Source organism: Pithys albifrons, chromosome 18 (assembly GCF_047495875.1).
Source record: "Pithys albifrons albifrons isolate INPA30051 chromosome 18, PitAlb_v1, whole genome shotgun sequence".
NCBI classification, from domain to species: Eukaryota; Metazoa; Chordata; class Aves; order Passeriformes; family Thamnophilidae; genus Pithys; species Pithys albifrons.
In genome coordinates this window covers 13,141,980-13,169,328 of record NC_092475.1, presented here as the reverse complement: position 1 = coordinate 13,169,328, position 27,349 = coordinate 13,141,980, and the positions used below count along the sequence as shown (strand labels likewise).

The window sequence follows — 27,349 nt, the reverse complement described above, 5'->3', positions numbered from 1 at the left end:
GAAAATTAATCGAGATATTTAATACAGTGCAATCCATAGTAGTTTCTTAATTAAAATAATTGTGTGCATGTTTCTGAATGGGTTATCAATTATCACAAAAAAGCAATAAACATTGTAGTGCTATGTAGAAAAATGTACAACTGAACTTGAAACCTTCCCTACTTCCAAGAGAGCGTTGTATCGATTGCAAATCATTATCACCAATTAAAATGGGAACAGTGACTATGTTGTTGTGGTGACAAACACAAGGCTGGCCACACATCAGTCAAGGGATATAAATATAACTGGCAAAAACTAAAAACCTAAAGCATTTTTGCACCTAAAACACAATAAGAAGCCGACGGTGGCTCACGACTTGTCCTGGGGTTTAAATGCCTTACAAGACTTCTAGACACACTTAAACTGACTTAAAATTACAGAGTGTTTTTTCAGCTTATTTCAATTCAATATGGCCCAAACTGAGAATGAAGATCCAGCAGTGGCAGGAGCACAGTCCAAAAGCTGAATGTTTGATTTTGCAAACACCTTTGCACAGAAATTCAACCGTATCAACTGCAGGCAATTTCCCTGCTCCCCCTTCTCTCCTTTGTGCAGACCATGCTATGCAGAAAACAGCAATGCAGTTCCCACTGCTCTGGGTTAAAATTAAAGATAAAGACATTTTGCTTATACTTTCTCCTCAACACAACACATTTGTACCCAGAATAGGTAATCAAAGTCTTTTTTTTTCCAGCCAGTTACTGCTGTGGTTACATAGTTCCTGCCCAAGCTTCCAGCTCTTTCATGTCATCATCCTCTTCTTCTTCTTTCTTCTTGGCTGCAAAACAGGAAAAGAAAACAAGTGAGTGGGAATCCTGACAGAACCCAATGGCCTCCCTGCCACTGAGCAACCAGTAAACAAAACACCAAATGTCAGCAGAAGACAAAAAATTCACAAAATCATCTTGAATTGAAATAAAAGGTGAGAGAGCTAAACTGCCTGATATTTTCACTGCTAGTGGAAAAGGACAACAGCTCACACAGGAAGAATGCAAATGTACATGAAGGTTGCAGTGTGGTGTTTTCCCATAATTTCCAAGCCTCCAAGCAGGAGCCCCTCTCAGTGGGATGCAGTTTCTCACAGAAATTCATTGGATGTCTCCACTGATACAGTCTCTTCTTCATAAAAAATAAATCCCTTATTCCACCATTAAGTCTCCAAAATGCAACAAAATGTGTTTTGGTCAGGCAGGTGGAGAATTTGGAGAGCTGAGGACCCCTGGGAACATCCTATTCCCCTCCTCTTCCCACTCCCACTGGCAGCCTCAGTGTTACCTTCTCATCATCTCTGCTCCTTCCAGAGGAGCAAATGTTGCTCTTCATCATCATGTGACAAATCCAGTTTCCATTAACTCAGCAAAAAACACTTGAACCCCAAAATAGCTGCAATAATTTTGGAAAATACCAATAAAATATGTCATTTGCTCAGAGAGTGGTTTTGTTTCAAGGGGGGAAGAGTCAAAATAATTCACGCTCCAACTGGTTTGTGTCATTCCAAAGGAAACATTTACACAAGGAGAACTGAGTCAGCTCTAAGCCAAGCTCAAGACCTCTCATTTGGACAAATCTGGAATTTGTTTTTCTGTATTAAGCTCTTCCAGCCTCCATTAAACAAAAACCAGCTTTTGCCTGAATTTCTCCTGATGGCAGCAGCAAAAAGTTCCTCACTCAGAGTGGCTTAAGCCAAAATCCAGACAGCTCCTGAGAACTGGAAAAGCAGGAAAGCTCATGTCCATTTTCCACGTCATGAATAAAAAGGAGGTAACAGAGTCATCTCTACCTCAAAAGACACATTCCTAAAATAATTACACATGAACCTGCATTGTTAGGGCAAGTATTTCCTTTGGAAGTTCGACCCATGGTGATCACAAGCAAACTTTTAATCCCAGTGTTTATTAAGTCAATTTTAAGCAAAAAACAAGTTAGGTTAAAAAAAAGAAATCCCCACAAAATCCCCACCCACCACCCCAGAGCCCCAATTCCTCCCAAGTGCCAGCCATGGAGGCAGTTTTATTGCAGCAAAAAGCAGCATGTCATTTAAATACATTAATGGAATTCTAAATTCTAAATTCCATCCAAAAGCAGCTTAGCATAAATCCTATAAAACACTGAGCTTTATGCTCAGAATTTTTACTATAAAAACGTTCACTATTCTTATTATTTTAGAAAGCTTCTCTAAGTTTTATGGTGTGTAGTTACTTAAATATGTGCACAATTACAATACCTCTTACTTATGTGCAGTCACTGCTACCTCATAGAATCACAGAATCATAGAATGGATTGGGTTGGAAAAGACCTCCCAGATCATCGAGTCCAACCCTTGGTCCAACTCCAGTCCCTTTACCAGATCATGGCACTCAGTGCCACGGCCAAGCTCAGTTGAAAAACCTCCAGGGATGGGGAATCCACCCCCTCTCTGGGCAGCCCATTCCAATGCCTGAGCACTCTCTCTGCAAAGAAGTTTTTTCTGCTCTCCAACTTCAATTTCCCCTGGCAGAGCTTGAGCCCATCGTGCCCCCTTGTCCTATTGCTGAGTGCCTGGGAGAAGAGACCAACTCCCACCTGGCCAGAACTTCCCTTCAGGCAGTTCCAGACAGTGCTGAGGTCACCTCTGAGCCTCCTCTTCTCCAGGCTAAACACCCCCAGCTCCCTCAGCCTCTCCCCACAGCACTTGTGCTCCAGTCCCTTCTCCAGCCTCGTTGCTCTTCTCTGGCCCCGCTCCAGCCCCTCAATCTCTTGCCTCAACTGAGGGGCCCAGAACTGAACACAACACTCAAGGTGTGGCCTCCCCAAGGCAGAGTCCAGGGGAAGGGTCACTGCCCTGGGCCTGCTGGCCACGCTAGTTTGGATCCAGGCCAGGATCCCCTTGGCCTTCTTGGCCACCTGGGCACACTGGTGGCTCCTGTTGAGCTTCCTGTCCCTCAGTCCCCCCAGGTCCCTCTGCCTGGCTGCTCTCCAGCCACTCTGTGCCCAGCCTGGAGCGCTGCAGGGAGCTGGGGTGGCCAAAGGGCAGGACCTGCACTTGGCCTTGTTGAACTCCATCCCATTGCAATCAGCCCATCCCTCCAGTCTATCCAGATCCCTCTGCAGAGCCCTCCTGCCTTCCAGCAGGTCGACACTCCCTCCCAACTTGGTGTCATCAGCAAATTTGCTGATGATGGTCTCAATCCCCTCACCTAAATCATCAATAAAGATGTTAAACAGGACTGGACCCAACACAGACCCCTGGGGACACCACTGGTGACCAGCTGGATGCAGCTCCGTTCACCAGCACTCTCTGGGTCCGACCCTCCAGCCAGCTCCTAATCCAGGAGAGGGTACACTTGTCCAGGCCATGGGCTACCAGCTTTTTCAGTGTGTCTGGGTTCAAGGCAGGAGGTTTTAAGACTATTTAGAGAACAAACCTCCTTAAACCAGCCAGGAAACAGAGAAGGTAATGCACAGATTTATTTAATCTGAATGCAGACAGAGTTTCTGATTTAGGGTATTTTGGTACAACTCGATGCCTTCTCATCAACCCTGCTCAGCAATTCTGCCAGGCAAAACACAACCAGGAAAGCACAAAATCGGGGATGTCACAGGAAAAGAACTGTAACACACAAGCAGCAATGGCACATAAAGCAGAACATTGGTTTTGGCACTGCCTGCTGCTTCCCACATCCATCCAAAAGGAAGCAGGATAATTATAGATACACTGACCAATTGGGATTATTTTCACCCACTGGCTTTTTGGACTTTTTTTCCTAAGTAAGGACATGAAATAGAGCTGAAAATTCTACAGTTTATCCCTCATAGATTCAGGCAGACTCAGCAGAACAGGCTTGCAAAGCTTCATATCCCACTAATGCTGCCAGAGGTGTCCCAGCTCAGCTGCATTCCATGAGGTATCACTTCTAGTTCATACCAGAAATCAGATCAGATGTAGCAGCAGCTTTGAACTGTCTGTGTAAATACAAACATTTCTTGCCTGTTCTCCATGTAGAATCCTCACACCAGCTAAAATTCCCTGGATATATCTGCTGCAGGACTGGGATGCCCCTCAAGCTGCACAGGAGGCAAGAGCCTCCCCCAAAGAAGGGACTCCATGGGAAGATCCTCCCAAATGCCAGAAAAGAAGGGATCAAATTAAACACCAAAGCAGCAGCAAGGAGGTGAGATTCCAGGGGGGAATCCAAACCAGCCTGGCACTAATGGCTGGACTGGATGATCTTGGGGGTCTTTTCCAACCTTAACCATCCTGTGATTCTAATTTCAGGAGTTTGTTTCTTCTCCATTCCCTTTTACAGCCTGGGTATGTTTGTCAAGATTACATCCTTGTTGGGCAACACCTGGAAGAAGGTTTCCTTTTTCCACACCTCCACTCTTCCCTGAGCACCATCCAGGCTGCAGTGCTAGAACAGACAGTAACTGCTCCTGTAACAGGGAGAAATTTTCGGGGTTCTTGGCACAGGAGGGTTCTCCCCACAGAGAAAAAGCACTAGATGTGATTTGGGATTCAGGAAGCAATTTCAAGCAAAAATCCAGATCTCCCAAATCCAAGGAGCTGGCAGATAAAACAGCAAACTGGTAACAATCCAAGATGCTTCAGGTAAAGGTCCATCCATACCTGGCTTGGAGGGTATTGATATTGAGGGCACATTTGGTAGTGGTACTGTCTCGGGACCACTGATTTCCAGCAAGTTTTTGTCTAGTTCTTCTTGTTCTAGTTCCTCTAGCTCTGCCATGAGTTCATCCTAGGTTGTTAAAGAAAGAAAGAGGAAGGAACATTAAGTCATATTTATCAACAAGTAGATTTAGCTGATCATATTACTACAGAAAAAAGCTTAAATGTACAGGATTGGGGCAAATTGAGGAAATGAGGAGTCTGATTCTTATCAACTTCTGTACATGATGTCTTGGAGGGTGAGGAGGGTGGGGAAAGCAGTGAAGGGAAGGAGAAATCTAAGCCCAAACATCCTCAGGTGAGGCCATGCAGACCATTCTCAGCCTCAAGTCTGTGTCACACCCACAGCATGCACTGGTGGGAACAGCCACAACATCCAGGAGAGATTCCACACCCCAGGACTACCCCCAGACACACAATGTGCACATCTGCAAAGGAAGAGCTGATGAGTCACAACTCCTGGAGGGATCTGAAAGCCATGGAGAGGTGGTGCTTAGGGTTAGTGATGGGCCTGGCAGTGGCTGGACTTAATGATCTTAAGGCTTCCCAACCCAAAGGACTCTGTGACTCCCTGATATGAACAAATTCAGCAAATTCAAAGCATACCTCATCAAATTCCTCCCCAAATCCTACTGGCTTTGAGATGGCTGTTGAGATCTCATCTGCCAGCTCCTGCTGTTCTGCAATGTCCTGCATTAATTCATCTACTTTATCAATATCCCTGTAAAAGAATGGAAAGAATTCAGTATCATCAGGCACATTCCCAATCAACACTTCAGACTGTATTTCATGGGTTCTGTAGAAATGCCACACCAGGCAGACATTTACAAGGCCCTTTCCCAACATACACTTTGCATGCAGGTCTGAATTTTATCCCCCTGGTCTGAACACAATTATACATGGGGTTTTTTTGCTCTTCCCTACCAGCTTAGCCTGCAGCAGTTACACAGAGACACCAACAAAGAGGTTTTGTTCTGCACTACTGATATTAATAAGAATTTGCTCTTCCCTGATTCAGCATTACTACATCCTTTGGAGGAAGTACAACACTCCCATAATGCAGTTTACCTTTAATTATTGCTACATACACCAACTCCACTGCACAGAAAGGAGTTTTAAGTCTCCCCTTGAGGTTTAAAATTCTTGCTGCTACCAGGTGGATCTGTAACTGGTGCAGGCTCCCATTTGCTTTGGACTACACTGGTTCTACCCTGCCTTTGGACAAAGGCAGAGTCCAGAATGATGGTGGTAAACTGAGGAAGTATCATATTTGCATGTTTTGTTCAATATGAAAACATATCTAGTAGTTTAGTTTGAGCCTTTTAAAAGTAGATTTTGCTACTCCAGCTCTACTTTTATGAAACACTTGGCATTCAGCAGATCAAACTGAAGGTGCCCCAGAAAGATGCAGAAAGGAATAACTCACATGTTGTCATGAGCAGCTTTCATAGCTTTAGCAGCAAAGCCCATGTTCTTAAGCACTTCAGTGTTGGTGTTGGCATTCTCCAGGGCTTCCCTCTGAAACTCAATTGTTGACAACGTGCCGTCGATCTGTGCCAGCTGCTTCTCGTACCTCTTCTTGCGCTTCAGGGCCTGCAGGGCAGCTGCACAACACAGGGAAGGGCAGGATTGGTGAGATTTATGCCCAAAACAACCACTCAGCTTTTGCACCAAGTGCCACTCAGTGCAGAGAAGTATTTAGAACATTCTATGGTTGTCCACTCTTCTTCCCAGACAAACTACATTGCCCAGCTCTTGTGTTTGCCTCCTTCACAGAGCTGTTCAAAGGTGGACAGAGGCCTCCTGCCCATGGCCTGTCACATGCAAGATGTGAGCCAAGAACTCACTCAAAGATTGAGCCCAGTCACTCAGAGCACACCACAGAGACCACACCACAGCAGACAGAAGGCTTCAATACCCAAGTCCAATCACTTAAAAACATCCTTGTTCACCATCACCCCCAGCACAGCAAGGGAGAGTTGTTGGTGGGGCTCCTCTCAGAGGAGGTTCTGGTGCTGCTGCAGCTGAACTCCTGGGCAGCTCCTGGGAGAAGCAGCTCATTCAAATACAAACGTTCCCTCAGCTTTTCTACTTAGTGCTGTGAAATATACATTACAGAGGTATTTATGTTTATGCATGTTTCATATTCCTCCTCCCAGAAAGGCACTGTGCACACAACCATCTGAACTGAGAGGTGTGGGGAGAGAAGAGCCATCACCAAAGGTGCTGTGAGCAACTGGCTGCTTGTAAGCACTTGTACATCGTGGGGTCCTGCAAGAGGAGCTCCCCACCCACAGGGATCAGCCCATGAGGGAGGACTGGTCCAACCTGCTGCACAGCCAGGCTTCTCCAGCTCCCTCACCGCCCTCCTCCCAGCCAGGTGTGCACCCTGCCCTTCCCAAAACACCTGCACAGGGAACAGGTGCCTGCCCATTCCTGAAGCACCGACAGTGAACACAAACTACATCCACAGGTACTTGCAGCTGTACAGGAGGTGGTAGTGCCCCATGTCTGGAGGTGTTCAAGGCCAGGTTGGAGAGGGCTTGGAGCAACCTGGTCCAGTTGGAGGTGTTCCTGTCCATGGCAGGGGGTTGGAACTGGATGAGCTTTAAGGTGCCTTCCAGCCCAAACCATTCTGTGATAACCTTGTCTGTATGTGGCTACAAGTTTTGGCAGGAGCTGCAGGATGGGCAAGACCTCCCGGGCCTGAGCACTGATGGCTGAGGAGCAAACACCAAGTGTCACATGGAGTCAGGGACAAGTACACCTTCCCTGGGTGGCACTTCTCCTTCCCCTCCTGCTATGAACAGACTTGTCCTCTGCATGACACTCTTGGTCACATAATACCCCACACACTAAAAACTCAGTCTGGCTGCTCCAATAGCCTTACTGTGTTTCTGAGCTCAGCTACACACACTTCATTTCTCCAGTGCTCTGATCTCCCTGAGTCTCACAGCAAAAACCAGGTAACATGTTATGGGATCAGCTCTGCTAAAAGTCACTCCTGGACCTCCCAAAATTCAGTCACATGCACCAGGAATGGTGGCAAATAAAAGCTTTAAATCTTTCAAGATTATATTTGAGCCTCAGCAGAAATTTTGCAGGGGAGCAGAAAACAAGGACTGGGAAATCCTGAGAGCAGAGAGCTTCCCTTAACTCCCCTACCAGAGGGAAGATAACCTGGGAACCTGATGTGTCTGTTCCTGTAACACACACAAATGAGCTGCTCTCCTGAAAGCTGATCAAGCTGAGGCACCCCACCTGTTTTGTCAGATGCCATCATTGCCCTCAAGGTAATGCCCTGCTATCCAGCAGCACTACAGACACCCTCAACTCCACAACTGGCAATAAATAAATATGCTGTATTTGATTACTTTCCAACAACACTAATGTATCAGAGAATAAAAAACCACTTTTGTAATGGAAGGCCCAGCTAAGAATGCCAAGTACACAAAGTAACCCAGCTTGATTTAGCAGAAGGGATCAAACCCACAAAAGCACAGCTCACCTCGACTTCTCCAACAGAAACCAAGGATCCAAAACAAGCCCCTGCACTGACTTTCATTCCAGTGAGCAGTGAATCTCCTCAGTCTGGGGCCAGTCCAACATCTACTTTGGCACCAAGCTGGGAGGGAGTGTCGACCTGCTGGAAGGCAGGAGGGGTCTGCAGAGGGATCTGGATGGACTGGAGAGATGGGCTGATTCCAATGGGATGGAGTTCAACAAGGCCAAGTGCAGGTCCTGCCCTTTGGCCACAACAACCCCCTGCAGCGCTCCAGGCTGGGCACAGAGTGGCTGGAGAGCAGCCAGGCAGAGGGACCTGGGGGGACTGAGGGACAGGAAGCTCAACAGGAGCCAACAGTGTGCCCAGGTGGCCAAGAGGGCCAATGGGATCCTGGCCTGGATCCAAACTAGCGTGGCCAGCAGGCCCAGGGCAGTGACCCTTCCCCTGGACTCTGCCTTGGGGAGGCCACACCTTGAGTGTTGTGTTCAGTTCTGGGCCCCTCAGTTGAGGCAAGAGATTGAGGGGCTGGAGCGGGGCCAGAGAAGAGCAACGAGGCTGGAGAAGGGACTGGAGCACAAGTGCTGTGGGGAGAGGCTGAGGGAGCTGGGGGTGTTTAGCCTGGAGAAGAGGAGGCTCAGAGGTGACCTCAGCACTGTCTGGAACTGCCTGAAGGGAAGTTCTGGCCAGGTGGGGGTTGGTCTCTTCTCCCAGGCACTCAGCAATAGGACAAGGGGGCACGATGGGCTCAAGCTCTGCCAGGGGAAATTGAAGTTGGAGATCAGAAAGAAATTCTTTGCAGAGAGAGTGCTCAGGCATTGGAATGGGCTGCCCAGAGAGGGGGTGGATACCCCATCCCTGGAGGTTTTTCAACTGAGCTTGGCCGTGGCACTGAGTGCCATGATCTGGTAAAGGGACTGGAGTTGGACCAAGGTTTGGACTTGATGATCTTGGAGGTCTTTTCCAACCCAATCCATTCTATGATTCTGTGATTCTACTTGTTTGACAGGAGTGGCAACAGTGGGTTTTCAAAGGACAATGTTTGCTCTGCAGAATGAGGCACAACACAAACATCTGAAACATTCCAGCTTTATGCCAGATCATGAAGTGATGAGCAACACAGTACTGGCATATTTAGGCTGGTTAATTGTGCACTAATGGTTTAATTGAGGACATATAAAGTTTTCTTATTCTGACAGATAAAGCTGTTAATAGCTGTGTATATACAGTGGCAGATGCTGGGAAAGTTTCAGACAGCAACAAGAGGGTTTTGTGCATTGTGGAGAATTATTGGCACAACCAGAGATTTTACAGCCATTTTACAACCCCAAGTAAAATACTACAATTTATGTAGCACTACACAAATGCTGTAGTACTCCCCACTACAGCTTTCTCTGAGAGCAACTACAGTTTGTCTACATTTGCCTCATGTACTTTATAAAACAAGCTGCTCAGGCACTGCAAGAATCCTTGTGGCAGAGCCTGTGATGAGGAGCTCTCACTGTGGGGAACTCCATCCACCCACGCCACTTGTACACCACAACTGCACCACCCTTCAACTGAACAGGGATTTGTGGCATTTTCTGGAGACACTTCCCAGCCCTTCACACCAAGGAAGAGAGAGCAGTTTCCAGAATTTGAAGTAAGCATGAAACAGAGACACTGGGCTACAAACGTGTCCCCCTGGCATTATTTGGCAGGAATTATTTTGGCAGGAATTGAGTGTATGTTTGAAGACCAAGTATAACACAGCCTATCTCTGCCCTATCCCACTGGGCAGCCATGGAAGAGGCTCCTCCTCAGGCCCCCACCCCTAATGATGCCTTTACTGCTTCCAAGACAGTAATTACATAGGCAAGGTAATTTATACCCAGCTTTAATTGCTGTGCAACTGCTTCAGCAGGACCTGTGACCAGTTTGAAGCTTTTATTCTCTGGCCAGCCAGAGTTCACTCACAACCTACAATGTGGAGGGAGATCACAAGCACATTTTTCTAGAAACAGCTGATCTAAGCTTTCCAGGAGTGTGACAAATTCCTTATCTTGGAGGCAAAAGCCATGCCAGACTTCAAGGTGGCTGGGCCAGACTCTCACAGCAGCTTCTGCAAAGTGCCTGATACCCAGAGGCTCCAACAACAGGGACTGGTGCCTGCTCTCACCGTGCTGTGGCTGGGGATTGCTCATGGAAACACCTGCCCTTACACAGAATAAAGCTCAGGAATATCCCATCTATGAGCTCTACATTTATTAATTACCCAAGCTGGTAATCCCAGGGTGCTGTGGGTGGTGAGCCCAGGGCACCCTCCCCATGGCACAGAGTTGGAGGAAACTGCTCCACATCAAACCCTCTGCAGCTCCAGGTGTGGGATGAGCCATGAAGGACACCAGGGACAGGCCCAGAACAGGGACAGGCAAGTCCCTGAGCAGCACTTGTGGTCCCACAAAGCAGCCACAACACCTCCAGCTTCTCCTGCTTTGCCTTTGGTGAGGGATAACTTACTCTGGAATACCTGTTATATACCAGTCTACATCACTGGCTGGTTTAACTTTAATGCAGATCCAAAGACAGCAAAAACACCTGAATATTCCATGGGCAGTTTCCACAAGAACCTTCCACTAAACAAGTATTTTAGACAACCTTTTAGAGCCCACAGCTTACCCTTAACAGGCACAGTGTGTGGTTCACTTGCAAGCCCAACATGCAGCAGGAATTCCAAGAACTTTAAAGATCCTCTAAAAACACGTAACAAAGCTGTGTGGTCTTTTGAATTTTAGTTGAGTTTTCAGAGAATAAGTAAAAAAAGTGTGGACCAGGGAAAAATCAGGGGTTTATATATATTATTATTACAGTTTAAATAAATGTAATACATTTAAAACTACCTGGGTGACTCCTGCCATCCATCAGGAGACACTGAACAGGCTCATAATGAAAGATCTTCTCCATATGACACTTTGATATGTTAATTGTCTTTATTATCAGCTATGACAGGGACATTGGAGCCAATTTTTATTCATAAAGATATCACCACAAAGCTCTGATGAATTAAAATTTATGCCAATGCTTTATGACATCTTTTTCACTGGCAAAGTAATATAAAATGTCTCAGTGCTAATAAGCATCAGAGTGGTCTCTGCAGTTCCTTTTCACACAGAAATTCTCACAAACAAACAGCAGCTCCCAGAGAGGAGGGAAAGTCCAGTAATAAAACAGAAGCTGAGCCCAGGCAGATCTGGATTTACTGCTTCAACTCCCTGAATGTAAAAACATGCCCAAATCTACACTCACAGAATCCTTTTCAAACTTTCCAATACATATAAAGCTATTCCTTCCTCTGCTTTTTGTTTTGGTTTGAGGTTTTTTGGGAGTGGTTTGTCCTTGGTTGTTGTTTTTTTTTTTATTTCCAGTCTTCAACTGAACTGCAAAGTACTATTTTAATTTACTATTTCTTTGAATTTCTGTAATAATCCCCCCTAGAAATTCCAGAAGTTTCACACCAGGCAGGACCCAACCCTCAGGAACTCATGTTACTGTTTTCAGTCCCCACTCCTGACTAATGAACACTCAAAAATGAAACAAGCAGAGTCATTCAGCCAGACCCTCCTCCTCTGTCAGCAGATCAGTCTGAAAAGCAAAACTGCTCACCCAGATAATTCCACCTTGTCCTCCAGAAATGCTATCAGTAAGAATTCAAGGTATTTTAAATTATTTCAACCTGTGCATAAGCAAATTATCATTATTAATAGAGATGTTGTCAGTCTTATGATTTCCTTTGCAATATTTACAGCAGTTTGTTAGTCAAATGAGAGAAATGCTCACTGTGGTAAGAAGTTGGCAGGATAATAAAAACACAATTTCACTACATGGTGGTGCATTCAGAGAGGAAAAATTGACTCAATGTCAGTGATTTTGTTAAAAGTCAGCAGCCCTCCTGCAAATAAATACTGTTTACACATCTGTGGGACAGGCAGAGTTAATGGGCTATCTGTGCACACAGCAATACTGTTTAATTAATATTTTTAATTATGACTAGAAGAAAAGTATAGATCAGTAGATAAAATAAGGAAGAACTCAAGGCTTCTTTCACTACATACTTACAACTCCAAGTTTTGCTACCAAAAACCATGAGAGGAGCAGGAGGACCAGTCAGGAACAACTGGGAATACAATTCAGGAGTTTCACTGGATCCAAACATACACCTGTGCCACGTCCCAAGGGTTGGTGACCCCAGAGAATCTGTCTCAGCTGGTGGCTCACAGTGACTCCTGGCTCTGCAAAATCCTGCTAAAAATCCCAGACACTAAAACACAGAGGCTTCTCCTCCACAGGAGGACACAGGGGTTAATAGCTCTGACTATTCCAATTGAGGGGGGAACTAACTTTATCTCACATCCAATTCTTACATTCTTAGAATCACAGAATGGATTGGGTTGGAAAAGACCTCCGAGATCATCAAGTCCAACCCTTGGTTCAACTCCAGTCCCTTTACCAGATCATGGCACTCAGTGCCACGGCCAAGCTCAGCTGAAAAACCTCCAGGGATGGGGAATCCACAATCAGAGAATCACAGAATGGATTGGGTTGGAAAAGACCTCTGAGATCATCAAGTCCAACCCCTGGTCCAACTCCAGTCCCTTTACCAGATCATGGCACTCAGTGCCACGGCCAAGCTCAGCTGAAAAACCTCCAGGGATGGGGAATCCACAATCAGAGAATCACAGAATGGATTGGGTTGGAAAACACCTCCAAGATCATCAAGTCCAACCCTTGGGCCAACTCCAGTTCCTTTACCAGATCATGGCACTCAGTGCCATGGCCAAGCTCAGTTGAAAAACCTCCAGGGATGGGGAATCCACCCCCTCTCTGGGCAGCCCATTCCAATGCCTGAGCACTCTCTCTGCAAAGAATTTTTTTCTGCTCTCCAACTTCAATTTCCCCTGGCAGAGCTTGAGCCCATCGTGCCCCCTTGTCCTATTGCTGAGTGCCTGGGAGAAGAGACCAACCCCCACCTGGCCAGAACTTCCCTTCAGGAACTTCCCTTCTTGCTGGCAACCAAGAGGAGAAGGGGCAGCAGCAGAGATGTCACTGCAAAAGGACATCACCAACATTAATATGGGATGAGAAAGTTCCACAGCAGCCTCAAAAAATAATGGACACCAAATGTCAGCCTGCCCAGAATAATGAAGTCCAAGAGATCTGCAGAGGAGCTTCCCAAGCTGGGGTCCCTTGAGCAGCAAGGCCAGGCACCAAACAGGACTGATACAATCAACTTAATCCTGGAAGAAGCCCATTTTCCACATTACAGTTATAATTTGCTCAACAGAAAGAAGTGTCATTATTTTTGCTGCTTCTGAAAATACCATTCCATCTTCCTGGCATTTGCCTTGGCAGCAAATTTAATCAGGAACAACATCCTCACGGTCCTTGAAAAGGGATAAACAAGGGGCACTGGTAGGTGGAAGGACTAATTGCCTGTCTTGCCTGCAGTGAGTGGCTTTATCTCAGGCACCAACTGCTCATCTCTCATTCTAACAGTATCTCAAAAAAAAAATCCTAAAATGTGAATTTAAAGCAATTCACAGACTATGCTATGAGCAGATAAAATGGTAGATACAAACCCACTACAGACTCTCCAAATTTCTTTCCCACCACTGAGTTTTGCCCTGAATAAATATCTTCCTGCAGGAGTTTGGTGGCTCCAGGAACTGTTGAGGAATGTTTGTGATGGTTCAACCCAAAAGCACCCAGGCCATGCCCTGGTACCTACCAAGGAATACTCCTCATCCCAGGCCAGGTGGGACTTACAACACAAAATATCAGAGGTCCAAGAGCTCAGGTTTGATTTTAAGCACCGTGGTATCAAAGTGGTTGGGGCACAGAGGTACCAAAGCACAGCACAAAATAAATCTGCATCAGCTCCAAGGCCACTGCAGAGCAAAGCAGGGAGCTGCTTTCCCATAAGGATCCCTGCTGAGATCTCCCATGTCTCAAGGGTATGTCCAGCTCTAAAAGTCACTTCCTGCTCAATGTCTGAAGTCATTATCCCACATTGCTCCCCAATGCCAGGGCCACAAGCACCTGCAGCAGCCTCAGCTGCCTTTCCTTTGGGACATGCTGTGCTTTTAGCAGGGAATCGTGGGCAGAGTCCAGGCTTGGTCCTCCCTTTGTCCTTCTATGTATTTCTTAAACCTCTAATAAAGTTCCCAAACCCCAAAGTTACTAAAGCTGTGCTTGAGCACGGGCTCAAGCTCTGCCAGGGGAAATTGAAGTTGGAGATCAAAGAAATTCTTTGCAGAGAGAGTGCTCAGGCATTGGAATGGGCTGCCCAGAGAGGGGGTGGATTCCCCATCCCTGGAGGTTTTTCAGCTGAGCTTGGCCGTGGCACTGAGTGCCATGATCTGGTAAAGGGACTGGAGTTGGAGCAAGGGTTGGACTTGATGATCTTGGAGGTCTTTTCCAACCCAATCCATTCTATGATTCTATCCCATCAAAGGAGGGCAACTATTCCCACCACAGAGATGAAGTGACCAATTAAAACTACATCAGCAAAGCACCCAAACCCAGGCAGAGAACACAAGAAGGTTTCTGTCCTATCTGTATTTAAAACACAAGGTTACAATTTCCTCCTGAGCAAAGCAAGCCCAGAACAGTTAGTCTACTGTGCACAAGATGAAACAAAACAACAAACACTCCTGGTCTACATATCACAGAATCATAGAATGGATTGGGTTGGAAAAGACCTCCAAGGTCATCAAGTCCAACCCTTGGGCCAACTCCAGTCCCTTTACCAGATCATGGCACTCAGTGCCACGGCCAAGCTCACCTTAAAAACCTCCAGGAATGGGGAATCCACCCCCTCTCTGGGCAGCCCATTCCAATCCCTGAGCACTCTCTCTGCAAAGAATTTCTTCCTGCTCTCCAACTTCAATTTCCCCTGGCAGAGCTTGAGCCCATCGTGCCCCCTTGTCCTATTGCTGAGTGCCTGGGAGAAGAGACCAACCCCCACCTGGCCAGAACTTCCCTTCAGGGAGTTCCAGACAGTGCTGAGGTCACCTCTGAGCCTCCTCTTCTCCAGGCTAAACACCCCCAGCTCCCTCAGCCTCTCCCCACAGCACTTGTGCTCCAGTCCCTTCTCCAGCCTCGTTGCTCTTCTCTGGCCCCGCTCCAGCCCCTCAACATATATATATATGTATAAAAAAAGGAGAAAAAAAGAGAGATAAAGAAAAAAGCATCTGTAAAGCAGCAATCAGGGCTGTGATACAGAACACCCAAACACAAGAGGAACCACCACCTTCACACCATCAGTGCTGGGATGAGCATCAGCACAGCATCTGCACCAGGGATTGCAGACGTTGTTCCACATCCACACTCAGAGGTGGGTGGTCCAGAAGGTAAAGCAGCCTTCAGCCTTGGAATCTGAATTCTCTGTCCCTTGAAAATCATGGTAATGATCCTCTGACCAATAAGCCCCTGTAAAACATTCTCTGGGTGAGTCTGGGACAGTTTTGTAGTGAGGGTTGAAGCTCAAATGAGAAAACCAGGAAAGAGAAATCCCAGTTACAGAGACAGCTTTGTTCCACCCAGGAGCTGGCATGAGTCTAAGAAATGCTGGGTCAGCCAAAAAAATCCATGCTTAAAAGGCTTCAAACCATTGCTTGGAATCTGATCACCCCTCAGTGTAAGTAAAGCTTAGACTGTATTTCCCAATTCCCAATTTTCATTCCTTGCAGTCCTGAGTGTCCCTGGCTGATGGCAGAGGATTGCAAGGCCCCTCCAGAGCTGATCTAACCACAACAAATTCCTTCTTTCCCATAAAACTATTTCCTAGGGTTGCTGGGTAAATGATCCTCTCTAACAAACAGCCCAGTAACTGCTGTTAAACATCTGCACATTCTTTCATAAAACTCTGATGCAAAATGGGATAATTGAATCAAACTTTTAGGATTAGGAAAGTACATTTCTTAAAGGCTCTTTGGGACTCTCACAGCCTGCAAATATTTATGAGTTTTCTTCTTTATTTTGTGATTGTTGAAAGTACCTTGTTAAAGAAAATCCCAGGGAAAACTTAGAATCTTTCTCTGATTCCCTGCCATAAATGCATCAGGTGGAGGTTCAGCTTTGCAAGAACAGAAATGCCTCTTCTAAGGAGTCTCAAAATGTCATTTTCTCTGAGGAAAAAACCCCCTAACAACAGAATTCCCTATACTGAACAATATTTTTGTGATTAAGGCACAAAATCCGAAGATCCAGCCCTTCTCTGGCCCTGCTCCAGCCCCTCATCTCTTTGCTGAACTGAGGAGCCCAGAACTGAACACAACACTCAAGGTGTGGCCTCCCCAAGGACACACAGGGACACACAAACACACACCACTGTGACAGACCTCGTGCAAAGGTGTCCCTCAGTCCAGGAGCAGGGAAAACACCTCAGTTCCAGGTCCCAATCCAGCACCTTTCCCAGGCTGACCTGCCTGTGGAGCAGCACTGCAGATCCCACCATGGAATGTGACCTGGCCATTCCCAGGAGGTCCAGCTGGGATGCTCCTGCATGGCCTCCATGATGTTCCAGTAGGAGCACGTGGTTCTTACCAGACTCCAGCCAGAACAAGCAAGGAGGGATTGACAGAGAGGCCTGAATGATACAAGTCCAAAGCCCAAAAACAGCCTGGTCCAGATAAACACTCCACAACTCAGCACTAATTCTGACCTGGCAGTTTCCTGCACAAGACTGACTAAAAGAGGGTTAAATCAAATTAACAATTTGCATCACCCACAAATTTTAGTTTTTGAACTAGCCTTGAAGCCTCGAAGCAGAATTCAGTAATTAGGTCTGGAGCTTAATGAGATACCAGAATTCAACATCTAATAGATTTAGAGAAAAGTAATAAACACAAAGTCAGTGGCTGCAACCATGGCAGGTTTCCTTCCTGAGAAGGCCTGACAGAGAACAGGAACAGAGGAAGGATGTATTGCATCAAATACAGTTACCAGAACATGTGTCAGCATCACAGGGCTTTTGGTTTTGCTTATCCCACCTTTTAAAGCTGTTTTAAAAGGTGTTTGTGAATCCCCCAAAACCTCCCAAACTATTCAATACTACAGTCTGTCTCCAAAAGCCTCTGTTAAACATAGGCAGGGTAGAATTCCAAACCAGAAGTTTCCTCTTGTTTTGAAAGATCTAATTATAAAGAGGAAATATCCCACTTTTCCCAAGCCAGGCAGTTAATGCCACCCTGGGGGAGATGAAGGACTGAGCATTGCTATCACTACTCCTGAACTGAAGCCCTGGCTTATGGATCAGCAGCTGGGACTCAAAGGTGCATTCTGCATTAGACTATGACTTAAACAGAGAAAAGGGAGGCTGAAGGACTGAAGATGGGCTGGAAATGCTGCAGGACTTCTGCTTCCCCTACATCAGCATCTTTTGATTGATGGAAACAAAACCAGGCTGACATTATTTGATTCTGGGGCAGAATCACTTCTCTTGCCAGATGTCAAGCAGGCTCTTTAAACCCCACTGACAGGCAAGGCATTACTGTCTGAGACCTTGCACACACAGTTATGGGCTCTCTCAGTCTTTGCCCATGTTGAGACTGAGGCTGCAGCTTTCCCTTCCTTCAATGCCAGACCATTGCAACGCTTTGAAGCACTCAGTGTCCTAAACAGAACTGTCCAGGCCATCCTGCAGGCAGTGACTCCATGATTTAATTAACAATCCACTGGCCCCTTGCTGGGAGAGCCCACTGTCATCCTCAGATTTTATCAGAATTAGTGCCTGTAAGCAGAGGATTGGTTGCCAGGAGAGGCAGAACTGCCTCCTCCTTCCTCACATTCCTGCCTCCCTCTACCAACAGCTCCAGCACTTGCGTGTTTAAGTGTGGAAAACAGCTTTTCTTTTTTGTCACTTTTTAAGAGCTGGGTTTTGTCTGGCTCAGCAAATTGATCCAACTCGTGCCCTGCCCACACAAACACCAACACCAGCGCAGGGGAACAGGCAGGACAAGGCACAGCTGCTCCTGGCAGCTGCCTCAGCTGGAACCAGCCAGGCCCAGCTGAACATTCCAGGTCAACAGATGGATGTGACAGGTTAAAAAAGGTAAAGGGATGGTAGCCAGGTAACTTTCCATCACATCAGCAGCTGAGCTGCAATGATGTGGGGCAGCAATGAAAGCCCAAGGTGGGCATAAAGTCAGGACTTCTGGCTTCAGCCCATGCCCAGCTTTCTTGTTTGTTTGGTTTTGGTGCAGGGTGGAGAACAGGAGTGTTCTCTTTCCAGGAAAAACCTGAATTATACAGAAGGAATCTAGCAGTGGGTTTACATCTATTTTGGGTACTCAGGGCTGAAAAAAACCCCCAGTATTATATTCATGTACAGTGAAAGGGTCACTCTGACATCAAAGGAATAGGACAAGGGGGCACGATGGGCTCAAGCTCTGCCAGGGGAAATTGAACTTGGAGAGTAGAAAAAACTTCTTTGCAGAGAGAGTGCTCAGGGATTGGAATGGGCTGCCCAGAGAGGGGGTGGATTCCCCATCCCTGGAGGTTTTTCAACTGAGCTTGGCCGTGGCACTGAGTGCCATGATCTGGTAAACGTACTGGAGTTGGACCAAGGGTTGGACTTGATGATCTCAGAGGGCTTTTCCACCCCAATCCATTCTGTGATTAAAGAAGAAAAACCACTTGGTAACAGAACCAGAGCTGAGAGAGAACCCATGAAATGAGAGTGTCCTGCTAAAGCCTGAATATATATTGGCACAATATTAGCTTTTAATCCATTGCCTGTTTGTGGCCCTGGTGATCAGTGGCAGGCAGGCACCCTGGATGTCAAGTCGAGTGAGCTGCTTGTAACAGTGGCACCTGTAACAGCGTGGAGTTTCTCTCCCTGCTGAAATCTTCACACTGAGACATAACTTGAGCTTTGGCTTTCCAGGAGAAACGCTCTGGAATTGTCATACCCAAAGCAATCAGAGATTCAGGAACCAACCCATTGTTCCTCTGTGTGCCGTGCCAAGCTCGGCTCTGCCTGACCAGGCACAGCCACAGGGCAGCAGGAACGCTGGTGATAAGGATCAGCCTGAGCTCTCCTGAAACCCAACGCTGAGCTCCACAACTCCAGAATCCTTGGCAGAGATGGAGCAGCTGAGTGTGTGTGTCACGAGGTTTGAGTGCCTGAGCAAACAGGCCAGACAGGAGGGAACAATGCCGTGCCGACAAACTGGAGCGGAATGAAGGGCGGACGCGGCTCCCAGAGCGCCAGGATCACAGCTGGGCTCTGGGTAAGGCAAAGCTTGTGTCCTGGGCACTGAAATCCAGGGAGACAGGGCTGAGTAGTGGTGAAACTGGGCAGTACTGCTGCTACTTATATAAATTCAGTGAGAGGAGGAAGTTCACAGCTCAGGAGGCAGAGTGGAAATGTGTAAGAGCTTCTTGGAGGGGTGGGGATAAACCCCAGGACAGTGTTTTCAAAAGAATGGACATTTCCATGAGAGCAAAAAACAAAGCACAGACAGAACCCAAGTTCTTTCCCAGAAGAGGAAATACTAATTTGCCTGCTTTCAAGAAACTGTTCTCATGATGATCATCTAATGCCAAGGTCATGGGTCAAATCCCCTGTAAGGGCCATTGACTTAAGAGTTGGACTCGGTGATCCTTGTGGGTCCTTCCAGCTCAGAATAGTCTGGGATTCTGTGACATCTTCTCCTTGGCCATTTTTTATGCCATGGACAGCAAATGATGTGCATATTAAAGCCACAACTGCTGGTCTCCCCAGCACACTCAGAACTTCTGATAAAAGCTGAAAGCCTCCCACGCCAAGAAACACAAACTAAAGAGATTTATACCATGAAGTTACTCATTAAAACTTTAGAATTTCATGAGCTGTCTGGTTATGCAGCCTGGATACCTAAATGCAGATTATGAAAAATATACACATAGAATAAGTTCATAAATTAACAAAAACTCTGAATGTGCCTGGGGCAGGAACAGGAGCCAGAAGCCTGTAAGTTTCTCAGGCTTAAGCCTTCCTTAGACTCCAGAAGTGCTGCAGGAATGAGTCAATGAGCCTTTGGAAAGCAGCTCACTTGGCACCCAAACAATCCCCCAGTGTGCTGGAGAGCAGAGAACATTTCCCTCTGTCACCCCAAATGTGCCAGACACCCATCTTTCCTCTGGGACAGCAGAAACACCATTCCAGGATTTCCCAAGCTCCCAGTCAGGCTCCCTGCCCCACTGTATATTCCTCTGCTGGCTTTCCCACAGCAGCTCCACAACATCAGCAGACCATCCAGCTGGGATCACACACGGCCACCACCCACAGGAGATCCTCCAGGAACAGCTGGGACACACAGGAGCTCCACAGGGAAATGATTAAATCTACTAAGAAAGATTAAATCTACTAGAGAACTAAGAAAGCTCAAGGATACTTCAACTTGTATTTAAAAAAGACAAACAAAAAACCCAACAAAAATGTCTAGTTAATCAGCTTTTAGCTCCACTTAAATGATTTCAATTATATTGAAGTATTTCCATTAAAAATATAAATAGAGGCTTTCATATATAAAATCAACATGTTTTTAATAAAATTACAGAATAAATGAGCAGTCCCTTAGTGTGTCCTGAAGGGAACTCACTTCCCACTAAGTCACAATCAGCTGCTCTTACAGCCCAATGAGAACAGTTGCCCTCTTGGTTCCAGAAATGGAAAAAAAAAAAGAAAAAAGGTTTCATTTTCCACCAGAAAACTATCCCAGCTCTTCTCCTTTTCAGAGCTCCTTAATTACTGCTCAGGATCCTGTTCTCCTGCAAGCCCTCAATTAGTGTGGCCCAGAATCCTGCTGGGGAATGGGCAGGTTTTTCTCCTTCCTCCACCTCCAAGGAAATTTAATCCCTCCCCTCCCCGAAGGGCAGCTCAGAGGGAGAGGTGGCATTACAGGAGGGAGAGAAAGGCCTGAACAGAGACCAGCAGAAAGAGAAGTTTAGAAGTTAAACAGGACCAGCATGAGCCAGAAGGTGAAGAAACTGCAGAAGAAGAGGAAGGTTAGAGAAGAGACATATTTTAGTTCTCCTTTTATGCTTAGTACCAAACTAGGCCAAAAACCACAGCACAGACTCACTTATTAGAACTGCTGCAATTACTTTGATTTAGAAGTGACTTGGTTAAGGCTGAAGTCGAGCTCTGCTGAGGTCTTGCACAGACCCCTGGGCCACATCCCTGAACCCTGGTGTGCTGCCACCCCCACACAGGGAAGGGACAAATCCCATGTCCTGGAGTCTGAGAGGAGCCTTAAAGTGCTGACTGAGGCAGTGACGTGGATCAGAAACTGTTACGGGTAATTACTCCAAATTAACCCCTGCCAGTTGTGTGTCTGCAGCTCCCTGTGCCAAGGGCAGAGCCCCTCCTGCTCCCACTGCTCTGGAACCCAGCAGAGAAAGGGCAACACCCACACAGAAACCAGGGATTGCTCCCCTGAAAACGTGGCTTTGGATGGTGAGAACAAGACGCTTGTGTTGAGAGCACTGGGATAGGTAACCTGTGTTATGGGTTCACCCAGGTGGGCCTAGATTTGGGCTCTGAAGTTTGGACTAGGCTGAAGCTGTCAGCTGACCTGAGCTGGGCTGAGCTAACAGCTGACCTGTTCTGGCCAGTAATTTTGTATTCCATCCCACATTATGGCATCATCTCCAGGGAAGCAGGAACCAGTGTGGGAGTGGTTAAGGCAGTGGCTTCTCAGCCTCCTCTTGGGAGGACACACGATGCTGTCCCAGGGGGGATGGAGAGGACCAGGCCCACCACTGGCTCACAGGGTAGGCAGAAAAAGGAAATGTATAGCAAAGGTTATACTTGAAACTAATTCTGAGCATTGAGTGTGGATTTTGTATATAAAAATGTGCCTTCAGTTAGTTGTCCATCACTAGGGGTGACATTCCTGCCCACCAGGGTGGCAGCAGAGTCCCTGTTGTGACTCTGAGAGGGGCGGCTGCACAAAAAACAGCAGAGACACTTTGGAGCTAATTCAGCAGCTCATCCAGTCCTGGCCAGCTGAGCTGTGACAGCACTCAGAGCACACACTCTGCAGGATGCAATGCCACCTGAAATACCCTTCACTGAGAACCACCATCCTGACGAGAGATCACCTGCATTGGGGCTCAGCCCCGAGGTGCTTCACAGAGAGCTGCTTTACTCAGCTCTTCAGCCTTAAAAATGGACTACTCCTGGTACCTCAGGAAAGTAAATTGTGTTGTTCTGGGTCTCTCCTTTCTGCTTGGGTTTGTCTCCCTGGGGAATAAGTCTTTTCTTAAGTAATGTGTGGTTAAGACAGTAGAATTTGTGTGTTCATTAAGAAGTGGGGACTTTGTTGTTGCAGACTTGTGTGAGTGTATATTTGTACTCTCTTCTAATTGTCTCTTTCTTTCTATGAAAAATATATGTAGTTTTAGTATAAATGCCATTTGAAGTGTTTTTTTTCTTTCCCCTCTCTTTTCCTCCCTTTCCCTGGTGTTAGGAGGGAGGCTTTTCTCTCTGTGCTTGGGGGGGTTGGCAGTTGCTTATCTCAAACCAAGACAACCTGACAACTCCCTGATCTCCAGGCTGACAGACACACCTGCCCAGGGAGGGCAAGTTCCACCTGGGAAACGCCAATTCCCGACATCCATTTATAAACTTCAGGAATGTGTGTGGAAATGCTTCTTGGACAGGGTGGGGACAAACCCCAGAGCGCACCATTTTTACAAAATAATGAACATTTCCATGAGTAAAGACAAAACAAAGCACAAGCACAACCCAAGTTCTTCTCAAAAGAGGGAAGATAAACTTCCCTGTTTACAAGAAACCCTTTTAATGGTGATCAGTTTTCTCCTCGGCAGTTTTCAGGGACAACAAACGATAACAAGCACATGAAAGCCATAACTGGCCTCTCCCATGCTCAGAACTTCAGATAAAAGCTGACAACACTAAATATATATTTAACCAAACCCTCACATTAAGAAGGGGTTTGGTGAGGAGTTTTGCTTGTTAGAATTAAATAATACCATCATAGTAAAAATTTAGGGCCTGATTCCATGACAGTGCCCTGTTTTTCCAGCTGCTCCTGTGCCAGGATATTTTCCTGACCCTTCCCCGAAGTGAGACACAGACGGGACGGGACGGGAAGGGAACACCACAGAGGGGCCGGGCACTGTCGTGACATCAGAATCACGAGGGAGTGACGCGACAGCCACACGGGACATCCCCACGGGGAAACGGGGGTCTGTCCTTCCCCTTCCCCTTCCCGAGTGGGGACAGCCCGGCCACAAACCCCACGGGGTGGGGAGGGACAGCCCCGACCTACAAAGTGATGGCAAGAAGCTGGAAAACAAGGGCAAGGGGTGGAAAATAAAGGCTTAAAGGAGGAAATAGGGGAACTAGGGTGGAAAATAAAGGTACTAGGATAGGAAATAAAGCACTAGGGTAGGAAATAAAGATACTAGGGTAGGAAATAAAGATACTAGGGGAGGAAATAGAGGGACTAGGACAGGAAATAAAGATACTAGGGTAGGAAAAAGGGACTAGGACAGGAAATAAAGGCATTAGGGTAGGAAATATGCACTAGGGTGGAAAATAAAGGCACTAAGATAGGAAAAAAAGGCATAAGGATAGGAAATAGAGGCACTAGGACAAGAAATAAAGCATTAAGGGAGGAAATAAAGCACTAGGGTGGGAAAGAAAGGTAGTAAGACAGGAAGGAAAGGCACTAGGAGAGGAAATAAAGCATTAGGGGAGGAAATAAAGGCACTACGACAGGAAATACAGGCACTGTGGGGGAAAATAAAGCACTAGGAGAGGAAATACAGGCACTAGGGTGGGAAAGAAAGGTACTAGGACAGGAAATAAAGCACTAGGTGGGAAATACAGGTACTAGGACAGGAAATAAAGCACTAGGGTGGGAAGCACAGGCACCAGGGTCGCAAACACGGCAGCACGAACTGTCTGTGCCGTGCAGGGCCCTCCCGACCTGTTGCCCGGGCCAGGCCCGGCCCGGCCCCCTCGCTCACCGCGCTTGTTCTTGGTGCCGTGCTTGCGGGCGGCCGCCAGCTCCTGCTCGATCTTCTTCTCCAGGAACTCCTGTTTCTTGCTCAGCATCTCCTCCGTGTCCCGGAGCCGCTGGATCGCCTCCTGCGGGGAAGGGCCTTTCCCGCCGCCCTTCCCGCCGGCGCCCGTCCCGAACAGCTTCCCCAGGAGCCCCGACATGGCTGCGCGGGGCCGGGCCGAGGCCGTGCAGCTGCGGTGTCGCTCCCGCCGCTCCGCTCCCGTCCCGCACCGACCCGAGGCCCGAGGCCGCCGCCGCCGCGCCGGGCCCCGCCCGCCCGCCTCGCCCCACCGCCCCCGCGCCGCCTACAGCTCCCGGCGTGCCTTGCGGCGCCGCACCGCGCCCGCAGCCGGGCCCCGCGCGCGGGGCATGCTGGGAGATGTAGGCGCGGGCGCGGCGGCGCGCGGGGCACGCCGGGAAGGCGGGGGCTCCCGAGCGGAACCCGGCAGTGGCGGCGGCGCGTGACGTCACGGAGGGAATGGCGTGAGGGGAAGGGGAGGAAAGGCCGGGGCAGACCCTGCCCTGCCCTGTCCTGTCCCAGCCCCCCGCACTCGAGCGCAATGGGGAACAGGCGCTGGCACCGCGGCACCACCGGCTCACAGGGCTCCGGCAGGCGGGACCCGGCCCAGGGGCCGTGGGTGAGGGATCGGGTTGGGAAAGACCCCCAGGAATGAGCCCACCCTGTGATCGATTCGATACCCGCCTTGTCCCCCAGCCCAGAGCACTGAGTGCCACAGCCAGTCCTGCCTTGGACACCTCCAGGGGTGGGGACTCCAAACCTCCCTGGGCAGCCCCTTCCCGTGCCTGACCACCCTTTCCATGAGGAAATTCCTCCTGTCCCCTCTGGCCCCGCCTGAGGCCGTGCCCTCTCCTCCTGTCCCTGTGCCCTGGGGCACAGCCCGACCCCCTGTCCCGGCTCCCCCCTCCTGGCAGGGACTGCAGAGCCAGAAGGTCCCCCCTGAGCCTCCTTTTCTCCAGCTGAGCCCCCCCAGCTCCCTCAGCCGCTCTAGCCCCTTCCCAGCTCCGTTCCCTGCCCTGGACAGGCTTTAAGTGACCAAGAAGTGACCGTGGGGACCCTCCCAGGGTCAGAGCAGGGCACGAAGCCTCCTGTTCCTGCCAGGAATGGGCTCGGGGCGATTCCCGAACAATCCCCTCCTCCTCCAGCACGATCCTCCACTTCATGTCCCCTCACCACAGCCCCCTCCGGTGCCGAGATACCGTATGGGAAAATTTACTCTTTTAAACTTCCCTTTCTAAGTTGCCAACTGTACAAAAGCACGTCTTGAATGCAGGGGTAGTGTTGTTTAATTGCTGGTGACTATTTGTGAGCTCATTTCCTGGACACTCGAGTCACTCACTCCAAGCTCTGGACATAATTCTGTGCTGGAATCTGTAATTTCACAATACCATCTTACAAAGTCCCTGGAGGAAATCCCGAGTGCCTCAGCCTGGTGCCAGCCTTTCCTGGATACTTTCAAATTCTCTTTCTTAGTGCTTGGCTTTAACCACCTGTAAAAGTGAGAAAGTCCCAGCCCCAGTCGAAGTGGGGTTGTGAAAACAAGTTAATTAATAACAGACTCAGACAATAACAGGGTTTGCCGCTGGAAATGGCCCAAGAAAATTAATCACGGCTTTGCAGCAGGGCTGGAGTGGTTGGTGCTCGGTAAAACAGGCCTGGATATACCCACCATATGGAAAAGAGGAAAAAAATGAACCAAACAAATGCTTGATGGGCATGAGAGCTTTTCCAGGCCCAGAGTAAGAGGGAGAAGCACCACACTGGGAAATACATGGAGCTTCCCTCTTACCAGGCAGGAGTTCAGCTGTGTGAGGGCTCCTGACTCTTTCCATCTCACTGACATCATAATGACAGAGAGGTGGGAAAGGCAAATACTCAGGAAAAATCCACTGAGGCTGAGGGAAACACTCCCAGGGCAGGGAAGCTCCCAGCTGACAGCACGGGAGGCTGGACAGGAGGAGGGAGAGCTTTTACCTGCCCCTTTCTTGCTCCCACACAAGGATCTGCTGTCAGCAAGCACCACAGACCTCTGTCCTGCTCCGCTGCTCCCAGGTGTCAGAGGCTGATACGTTAATGATTTGTGCATTCTAAGAAACTTTGCAGGCTTTAGACTCTTGCATTATACCCCTGATGGGCAGTTGGGCTCATCCCTCCCTCCAGGGCTCGAGCCCTGAAGAGGCAAGAAGAGCCCTTGCCCTGCCCTCCTGCGAACATGGGGGTTCGCAGCCCGGCTGGCGACGTGGAAAACAGCCCCCTGCCTCGGAGGGAGGTGCAGAGGGCATGCTGAGGGTATAAAATGGACTGGTGACTTTGGGAATTTGGGTGGGTTCTGTTCCTCGGCCCCGCCGCCTGCAGGACTGCTGAGATGCACCGCTGGATCCCTGGGCGGTGACTCTGTAACCTTTCCATTCTCACCTTCTCTCATCTCTTCTTTTTCCCTGCTGTTCTGGACCCTTCTCCTGTCTTTCTTCCCCCTGTGCATCTTTCCCCCCCCACTAAGGTTATTTTCTATGTCACACTATACGGAATTGCTAAATAAACACCAATTATATGGTGTCGTTTCACTTTAATCCACCCCAAAGGCAATGATTAATAACACCCCAGGTTACCCCCAACCCCTTCCCAGGAGCGGGGCGTGACACCAGGGCATGGCTTTGGCTCTGGAACTTCCAGAAAATGCCAAGATGCTTTTGATGGTGGGTTTGTAAAGGAAACAGTTGTGCCCAGGATGCAGGACAGAACCAGTCCTGTGGAAAGGTGCTGGGAGAAAACCAGTGCCCTGAGCACCCTCAATCCACCTCGGGCCAGGCTGCAGCTGAGCAGTGGGCAGGGCTCTGCCAGAGAAACAGAAACGGGGGGAAATTCTGAGCAGAATTCTTCCCTGCAGGAAATAGAAGAGGTTGTAGACACTTGGCTCATGCCAGGTTTGTAGGAGCTGAAGCAGCTGGACAAGATTGGGAATGAGAGGAAGATCACTCCAAGGTTTACTCTCAGAGGACCATCATTACACCCAAGATAAAACTTTTGGTTCAATACCCCCCCACATTCAAACACGTACCAAGCAGCCA

The 27,349-nt window shown here is 48.2% G+C and overlaps 1 protein-coding gene across 1 annotated transcript; it reads right to left on the bottom strand.

Annotated features, from left to right (window-relative positions):
• Positions 1-24,534, bottom strand: CHMP4B (charged multivesicular body protein 4B). Its single transcript, XM_071573040.1, has 5 exons — positions 24,228-24,534; positions 6,129-6,306; positions 5,309-5,423; positions 4,646-4,772; positions 1-817 (listed from the first exon to the last, which is right to left on the bottom strand). Exons 1-5 carry the CDS (start codon positions 24,421-24,423, stop codon positions 750-752), a joined length of 684 nt encoding a protein of 227 aa, XP_071429141.1. The 5' UTR covers positions 24,424-24,534; the 3' UTR covers positions 1-749.
• Between the last annotated feature and the right edge of the window lie 2,815 nt (positions 24,535-27,349).